Source organism: Labeo rohita, chromosome 4 (genome assembly GCF_022985175.1).
Source record: "Labeo rohita strain BAU-BD-2019 chromosome 4, IGBB_LRoh.1.0, whole genome shotgun sequence".
Classification (NCBI taxonomy): Eukaryota; Metazoa; Chordata; class Actinopteri; order Cypriniformes; family Cyprinidae; genus Labeo; species Labeo rohita.
Window position 1 is genome coordinate 35,466,926 of NC_066872.1, and position 9,606 is coordinate 35,476,531.

At 33.0% G+C, this 9,606-nt stretch overlaps 2 protein-coding genes across 2 annotated transcripts; one reads left to right on the forward strand and one right to left on the reverse strand.

Moving 5' to 3' along the window:
- The first annotated feature begins 2,046 nt into the window (after positions 1 to 2,046).
- On the forward strand, positions 2,047 to 6,069 carry tmbim4 (transmembrane BAX inhibitor motif containing 4). Its single transcript, XM_051108354.1, has 7 exons — positions 2,047 to 2,231; positions 2,591 to 2,699; positions 2,816 to 2,921; positions 3,013 to 3,046; positions 3,147 to 3,264; positions 3,678 to 3,723; positions 4,872 to 6,069. The coding sequence occupies exons 1-7, from the start codon at positions 2,141 to 2,143 to the stop codon at positions 5,076 to 5,078; spliced, it is 711 nt and encodes a 236-aa protein (XP_050964311.1). The 5' UTR covers positions 2,047 to 2,140; the 3' UTR covers positions 5,079 to 6,069.
- A 103-nt stretch (positions 6,070 to 6,172) lies between these two features.
- Positions 6,173 to 7,713, reverse strand: vhll (von Hippel-Lindau tumor suppressor like). The gene is made up of 3 exons (XM_051108355.1): positions 7,523 to 7,713; positions 7,318 to 7,452; positions 6,173 to 7,231 (listed from the first exon to the last, which is right to left on the reverse strand). Exons 1-3 carry the CDS (start codon positions 7,701 to 7,703, stop codon positions 7,059 to 7,061), a joined length of 489 nt encoding a protein of 162 aa, XP_050964312.1. The 5' UTR covers positions 7,704 to 7,713; the 3' UTR covers positions 6,173 to 7,058.
- Between the last annotated feature and the right edge of the window lie 1,893 nt (positions 7,714 to 9,606).

The window sequence follows — 9,606 nt, forward strand, 5'->3', positions numbered from 1 at the left end:
AAGTTACTAACATTTTGCTAACATGATTAGCAAGTTACAAGCATGATTCTGGTTGCTAGGCATAGATAGATAGATAGATAGATAGTAATGTTTAGATGATAGATAAATAGACAGAATGTTGTTAGCATGTTATTAACACGATTAACATGTGACTAGTATGATGTTATAATGATTAGCAAGGTACTAGCATGTTGTTAGCATGCTTATAGGACTACTAGCAAGTTACTAGCATTTTACAAGCATGGTGTTAACATAATTAGCAAGCTACTAGCATGTTGTTAACATGATTAGCAAGTTACTAGCATGATCAGCAAGTTGTTAGCATGTTTCTAGCATGATTAGCATGTCATTAGCATGTTATTTGCATGATTAACAAGTTACTAGCGTGTTATTAGCATGTTTCTAACATGACTAGCAAGTTACTAGCATGTTGTTAACATGATTACCAAGTTACTAGCATTTTACTACCATGGTGCTAACATAATTAACAAGCTACTAGCATGTTGTTAACATGATTAGCAAGTTACTAGCATGATTAGCAAGTTGGTAACATGTTTCTAGCATGATAACCAAGTTGCTAGCATGTTTCTAGCAAGATTAGCAAGTTAGTAGCATGTTGCTAACATGTTTCTAGCATGACTAGCAAGTTACTAGCATGTTTCTAGCATGATTAGCAAGTTACTAACATTTTGCTAGCATGATTTTTAAGTTACAAGCATGATTCTGGTTGCTAGGCATAGATAGATAGATAGATAGTAATGTTTATATGATAGATAGATAAATAGACAGAATGTTGTTAGCATGTTATTAACACGATTAACATGTGACTAGCATGATGTTATAATGATTAGCAAGGTACTAGCATGTTGTTAGCATGCTTATAGGATTATTAGCAAGTTACTAGCATTTTACTAGCATGGTGCTAACATAATTAGCAAGCTACTAGCATGTTGTTAGCTTGATTAGCAAGTTACTAGCATGATCAGAAAGTTGCTAGCATGTTTCTAGCATGATTAGCATGTCGTTATTATGTTATTAGCATGATTAGCAAGTTACTAGCGTGTTACTAGCATGTTGTTAGCATGATTACCAAGTTACTAGCATTTTACTAGCATGGTGCTAACATAATTAGCAAGCTACTAGTATGTTGTTAACGTGATTAGCAAGTTACTGGCATGATTAGCAAGTTGCTAACATGTTTCTAGCATGATAACCAAGTTGCTAGCATGTTTCTAGCATGATTAGCATGTCGTTATTATGTTATTAGCATGATTTGCAAGTTACTAGCATGTTGTTAACATGATTACCAAGTTACTAGCATTTTACTAACATGGTGCTAACATAATTAGCAAGCTACTAGTATGTTGTTAACATGATTAACAAGTTACTGGCATGATCAGCAAGTTGCTAACATGTTTCTAGCATGATAACCAAGTTGCTAGCATGTTTCTAGCAAGATTAGCAAGTTAGTAGCATGTTGCTAGCATGTTTCTAGCATGACTAGCAAGTTACTAGCATGTTGTTAGCATGATTAGCAAGTTACTAACATTTTGCTGGCATGATTAGCAAGTTACTAGCATGATTCTGCTTGCTAGGCATAGATAGATAGATGAGTTTGAATGAGTTTGAATGGATTAGAAATACAGTACATAGAAGGGAAGTTTGATTGAGTCTCAAAGGATTCTGGGAGTTTTGACAGTTGAAATTTGAAAAGTGCTGGCTCATTTGAACATTCCGTCAATGTAAGTCTATGGGATTTTCCCCAATTTTAATCGTCATTTTTAGGAAAAATGTAAGTTCGATCAGTTCGAAAAGATACAGCACACTCGGTCGGATCAGTCTGAAGATCTGGGCTGAGTTTGGAGTTTGTAGAGTTAAAGCTCTAGGATTTAGTCTCGGAAGAAAATAGCATATCAGTAAGTTGGCTTTCTCAAGCCAACCTAATAATACTGACTGAGTGTATTTGAACAGCTTTAAAAATAAACATTAAATGCGGATAGCAAACTAGCATACTATTTTGATCCGCTAGGTGGCAGTAAGCACATATTTGAAGTACGAGAAATCCACAGAAAGACGGAGGAGATAGTCGCGTGATCTCTTGTATTTATGTGTAAATGATAAGCGTTTGATTCGATCAAACATGAATCAGGAGAAGTATCCGCGATCATCCATTGAGGATGATTTTAATTATGGCACAAACGTCGCGACGGCGAGCGTCCACATCCGGATGGGTGAGTCGAATTTACGTATTTAAAAAGGCTTTGGTGTCTACGTAGTCAGTAATACAGTCCATATCATAAGATGGCCTATAAACGATCGACATGTAAAACAGCTAGAGTGCAATTCTAACTGTATTTCAATCATTTACTTTACGAGGGCCATGTAAAAAAAGAAACATATGGCGCAAATGTTACCTTTTTCCCTATGTTGTTGTCAAACCTGCTTATCGAGGTTTGTTGTGAATAGTAAACATCTTGTTTAAGAATGCAGATAAACCCTGTGAATCCAAACCGCAAACTAGTGTGAAATATTATGAAATTTAGTATGTGTGTGGTTAAAGAGCTAATGCTCAAATGTTATTTCTCTTTAGACTTCCTTCGCAAGGTGTACACCATCCTGTCATTGCAGATTATCATCACCACTGCTGTATCTGCCGTTTTCATGCTCTGTAACCCTATTAAAAACTTTGTGCATGAAAGGTAAGGGCACACATCGTCCCCTGTAGGTTCACCACATTATTGTGGTTATAAAATAGCACAAACTGCACTTTAATCTATGTCATGTATTAATGTTATGCACTGCATTCATTTTTTAGTCCCTCTCTGGTGTTGATATCTGCTATCGGGTCCCTTATTCTGCTTCTTGCCTTGGCTGTGTACCGTCACCAGCATCCTGTCAATCTTTATTTGCTGTTTGGGTTTGTGAGTATACTACAGTTTATTTATTTTTTAAGTAAACTGTTAAATGGTAGTTTTAAATATTGTAATATAATACCTGTAAATGTTTATGCAGACTCTGCTGGAGTCTCTGTCTGTAGCCACTGCGGGTAAGTCTATTCATTTTCTTAATTTATAGTAGTCCAGTCCCTTAATATTAATGGGTATTTCCTTGATGGATCGCCTAATACCATATTTTTCTGCTTTCAGTGACATTTTATGAGTACACCATAGTGCTTCAGGCCTTTGTGCTCACGTCTGCTGTGTTCCTGGGTCTCACTGCCTATACTTTCCAGTCTAAAAGAGACTTCAGCAAGCTCGGAGCCAGGTAATTCTCCCTTTCTCGGCCGCTCAAGGCCCGGATGTGTCACATTCATCACCGTAACCGAGTGCAAGAATTATTGTTTTAATCCATTTACTCCTGAATCCGTGCGGATTGATGTTCTTGCGTTGTAGCAGAAATTATCTCCGGAGAAACATTCTTCTTTGCAGTCATTAAAATGAAATGTAACAAAAGTAATGGGGCTCCGTGAGTCATAACTCTGTTATATGATGTGATGCACGGTCCACTCGTCGACACGGGAAGCCGCTGGGAGGAAGAATGAATGTCTTTATGAGGAGAATTGGATATTTTTGGTTTGTTTAATAGACAGCCTGCTGCAATAGTTTTTTTTTCTTTTTCTTTTTTGCTTTTAATAATGCACATGTTGAAAATTCCTGATTGGTAATCTTTTTTTGTAGTCTGTTTGCTGGCCTGTGGATCTTGATCATTGCAAGCTTTTTGAGGGTGAGTCTAAGGCAAAATTTAACAGCAGTATTTATCTGGGTTTAATACAAATTCATATATTACATAGATTTAAGTATTAGTTCTGTTGTATGTATAAAAAAAACAAAAAAAAACAAGATTTTTAGGAGATTTTTTATTTTTAAATTTTAGTTTTATTATTAATTAGGAAATATAAAATGATTATTAAATAATTATTGAATAATATACCTTTTATTTATATATATATATATATATATATATATATATATATATATATATAATATGTATATATTTATATTGCTTAATATATAACAACAAAATATAAAAAATAACTTATAAATAGATAATAATATATATATATATATATATATATGTGTGTGTGTGTGTGTGTGCGTATACATATAGAAATATACATAAATTTATATATAAAATATATATAAAAATCTAAAATATATTTTATTATATATAAAATATATTATTATATATAAAAATATTTATATATGTATACACACACACATATATATATATATATATATATGTATATGTGTGTGTGTATATATGTATGTGTGTGTGTGTGTGTATACATATAGAAATATACATAAATTCATGCTTTATATATACATTTTAGTTTACATTTACATAGATTTAAGTATTAGTTCTGTTTCAGTAAAAAAAAAAAAAAAGATTTTATTTTAAAATTTTAGTTTTATTAAGAAATATAAAATAAATTATTAAAGAATTATTATATACATTTTATATATATATAAATATGTGTGTGTACATATATATATATATATATATTAATGCATAATATATAATTTATAATTTTTTGTTTTATTATTAAGAAATATAAAATAAATTATAATTATTAAATAATATAATTTTATATATATTGCTTAATATATAAATTTTAATTTTATTAATTAAAAATAAATAAATAAATAATATGTGTGTGTGTGTATATATATATATATATATATATATATATATATATATATATATATATATATATATATAATAAATTATATAAAATTTAATAGGATTCAACTTTATCAAGTCAATTAAGCTGAATTTGTATTGAACCTATAACATTCTTTTAAGAATCATGCAGTCAAGTAAGTTTGTTTGCAAGCCGCATTTCATCAGCTGTGCAACTCTCTGTCCTTCAGCTTTTCTTCTACAATGACACAATGGAGTTGGTCTTCGCTGGAGCCGGAGCTCTGCTGTTCTGCGGGTTCATTATTTTCGATACCCACTTGCTGATGCACAAGCTGTCACCGGAGGAGCACGTCCTGGCATCCATCAATCTGTACCTGGACATTGTCAACCTGTTCATCTATATCCTGCGCATCCTCGACTCCATGAAGAAACACTGAATGTTGTGATGCTCCTCTTTACTTTTAGAGGTGAATTTGGGGTGCAATGCTGGGAGTGGTACAAAAATAATATTCTTTAATTTAATAGACTTAATGTATAATTATGTTGGAACTGATTAAATAAAAATGTGATATTCATTGACCCTTCGCAAAGACCTGCCCCTCTTCACTACAGTTGTATTTTTTCATTTTGTAAGAAATTAACATTTTTGTGACTCTAATGTATCGTGACGGATCACTGTAGCACTTCAGTTAAAGCGGCACGTGAACTGATCATCTCTTTCTCTTTACTAGCTGTAGCATGAAATAAACATGAATGAACATCAGAAAAGTAAGATTATGATTGGTCAGACCACCTGTCAATCAGACTTCCTTGTGAAGGGTCAATTAGTATCCAAATTAAGCATTGCAGATCTCTGCAAAAACATTATGGACCACATAAAACTAAATATTTATTTGAATAAAAGTCTTTAAAAGTGAACTGAATTGCATTGCAGTTTTTGCAGTGTTCAGAATTAATTGGAATATGTCTGCTATTCTTCTATTTGGGCATTAATTGCAGACTCCTTGGATTGTGTTTCATTTTTTGTCATTAGTTGAGATGATGCTTCTCAAGACACTCCTGTTGTATTGTAATTTCCCTTGTTTCCAAACCAGCTGCGTATTTTTCAGCTTGCAAGGTGGTATTTGTAATTTAATGGCCAAATGTGAATGTTACAAACTTGATTGTAAAATTTGTAACTTGATCTGCTAGCTGTTGCTAATTAGATTCCTGTTTTTAGTTGGCTGTAGTGTGACCTGTAATCCATGGTGATTTTTTTCATATTAATTTAGGTGTTGTAGTGAATCTGTGTTTATGTTTTGGAAAAAAACTGCACATGAAGCCTGAGACGTCTTGTTTATTTTGGGTTTGTATATGAAATATTAATGATTAACTTAAAATATCCTATATTTAAAACTATAATAAAACCATAATGCAAACATTCTGAAATGTAGTAAAATAGTTTTATTTGCAACAGTTGTAACAATATAACATAAAACAAAATAAACTATTTTAAAGTAGCATGCAGTCAGTTTCAAATGCGTCAAAAATATTTTGCAATATGTCAGTTTGCTCATTTTAATGAACAAGTACAAAATAATTGTCAAGATAATATTCAGGGATCTCTATGCCTGTATCCAAAGTGCAATATTCCTCATAATAAAAATACAAATTCTTATCAGAAACTATAAATATATTGCTGTTATTGATTTTTATTTTTTCAGAATGGTTACATAAGAACTGCGATGTCATATAATTTAATAATGTTCTTTGGTGTAAAGAAAAGAAAAAATGAAATAAAACCCTTTTAACCCCTATTTGCTGTTTTCATGTACAACAGTGAGGTCAAGATTGATCGAGAAAATAAGTGACACTGGAGCACAAAACCAGTCTTAAGTAGCACGGGTGTATTTGTAGCAATAGCTAAATATACATTGTATGGGTCAAAATGATCAATTTTTCTTTTATGTCAAAAATCATTGGGATATTAAGTAAAGATCATGTTCCATGAAGATATTTTGTACATTTTCTACCGTAAATATTTATAAACCTTATTTTTGATTAGTAATGTGCATTGCTGGACAACTTTAAAGGCAATTTTTCTCAATATTTTGTTTTTTTTTACGCCCTCAGATTTCAGATATTCAAATAGTTGTGTCTGGACTACATATTGTCCTATCCTAACAAACCATACATCAATTATTTATTACAGTTTTATATGATGTGTAAATCAAAAAAAAAATTGACACGTTTGACTGGTTTTGTGGTCTGGGTCACATATAACAAAGTGCTGATGCCCTGTCATTGCATGAAAACAAAATAAGAAAGATAAAAATGTAACTTTTTCCACACGTTCAAAGTGAAAGTACCATCTTGTGCATACTTTCACTTTGAACATGACGTATTATGAGTTGTGCTTCCTGTCTGAGGTAAATGTGTTACTTTGAGCCATTTATTGATCTCTTGGCAGATAAAATCTGAATGTCTCTCACTAGATCCGGTTCACGTCTGAGGTCTTTTCTCAAACCCTCGGGGATTTCCAGCTTGCGGATGTCTTCTTTTCTCACCAAACTCCTGATTAACCGTATACAGTATTCTTGTAATGAGTACACTGATAAAAAACAAAATATAAATATGCATGTAAAATCAAACAACAGTGCAAGTCAAATGCATATGAAGCATATTAAGATGAAGAACCTGGTGCAGTCACATAGACAGGCTGGTACCGCGGGTATCCGAACTCGTCATACTGTACTGGAGTCGGAAAGTAAACTTCACTGAGGTTAGCCAGCAGTTTAGCTCCATCAGATGCTCGGAAGATCCACGGATGAGCTGGAAAATACTTGCTTTAGTACAAGCCGGTGAGGAAACCGGTTAAGTTTGCTAGTTCTGCGGTACTTACTCAGATAAGTGCGCATCTTAAGCGATGTCCTCGGTTGTATGTCGCCGTAAGACACCGGCTCCCCCTTAAAGTCTAGCCACCATGCTTCGGCATTCCGGTTGGATCTATTAATAAAAGAGATAAATGTTGGATTATCCGAGTTGAGAGATTTCAGAGGTGCGGGCATTTCCTGTTCAGCCATAACGCTTGAGGGACACAACATAGATGCAGTGTCGCTGTATCACTGATAGATGGCAGTACTACACACTACTACACTGACTGGAAGTGACTTAACCTGTTTAGACCCCAGTTTAAATAACTTTGAGAGAATGTAATTTGTTAAAAAAGTTGTAACCTTTACATCTTATAAGTCTCTTTAATATATAAGGTGGGTTCGTAATCTATTATAAAATGTAAACAAAAGCAATATCCACCTTATTCTTAAACGCGTAAGTAAGCATATGTGCGAGACTTCCGGTTCATTCGCCGCCGAGAAGAACAACAGCGTGCAGTAAATGGTAAAATTTTTTGCATTACAAACTGGTGTTCATAATTAAGATAATACATTAAAATAATATGGTAAAACACGACAATTTGCAATACCAAGCAGCAAAATTAGCTGTTTTGTACAAAACAGCAGGACACGGATGAGACCGGAAGCTAGTTCCATTAAATTTACAAATGGCCACGCCGGTTCGTACAGCAAAAATAAGGTGAAATGTTTATTATTTTTACAATTCACCATAGTTTGTTAATGCATTTTGAATATATGTGACCCTGGACCACAAAACCAATCAAAAGGGTCAATTTTTAAAAACTGAGATTAATAATATTCATCTGAAAGCTGAATAAATACGCTTTCCATTTATGTATGGTTTGTTATGATAGGAAAATATTCAGCTGAGATACAATTATTTGAATATCTAAAATCTGAGGGTGCAAAAAAATCTAAATATTGAGAAAATCACCTTTAAAGTTGTCCAAATGATGTTCTTAACAATGCATATTACTAATCAAAAATTAAGTTTTGATAGATTTACAGTAGGAAATTTACAAAATATTTTCATGGGACATGATCTTTACTTAATTCCGTAATGATTTTTGGCATAAAATAAAAATCAATAATTTTGACCCATGCTATGTATTTTTGGGCTATTGCTACAAATATACCCCAGCGACTTAAGACTGGTTTTGTGCTCCAGGGTCACATACATCACCTATTTTTTGGAACGAGACCCATCCATCCTAAGTCAAAAGAGTTGTTGGCTCTACATGAAGTAGCCAACATGTTGGCCAACATAGTTGGCTTTCTCACTTTCTAATATTATTTTACTATTAAGATCATTTATGAAACCGTTGTTGTCATATTGAAATATTATTTAGATCAACAAACATGTATGGATTATAAAACTATATTTTGTTATTTTAAATGATTATTATTATTACTATACAGTCAAACCAAAATTTATTTAGACACCTTCTTATTACAGTTTATTCACTATAGTTTAGAAAATGGTCATAAATATGACAAGAACTTAGAGTTAAACTGTGTCAGAGCAAATTCATGTTGATAAGTTATCAGATAAGTTTAACTGTATATTGTTGAAATATTCACTTATATAAACATGACGTCAACAAATTTAACTGATTTATTTACTTTTGTGTTGGAAATGTAAATGTTGAGTGGTTCAATAACTTTTGGCATCAAGACTTTTGGCATCAAGACTTTTTCTTCATTTTGCTCAGTTTTGCTCCATGGTCACATGATTTGCCATCCACATAATACTGGATCCCCCTCACCCGTTCTGTTCAGAAAGACCCAGGGAGAGATAGGATGGAGAAATCCACTTAAAATTCCAGGGTGGCTGGTTCTTGAAGGATGGGGGCACTCAGAAATTCTTGCATGATGACAGCGAGGCTTTGATGTCAGTGTTTTTGTCTTTGGAGAAGCAGGGCAGGGCTGTCTTGAGATCCTATTCTCTAGAGACACTGATTCACTTTACAGCTCAGGCTATACACACAATCATATAGGCTGGGAGTTTAACCGTGATCACTTTTCAAAGTCTCACTGAAGTGATTTATTTAGTTAAGAATCTCCTTGTGGC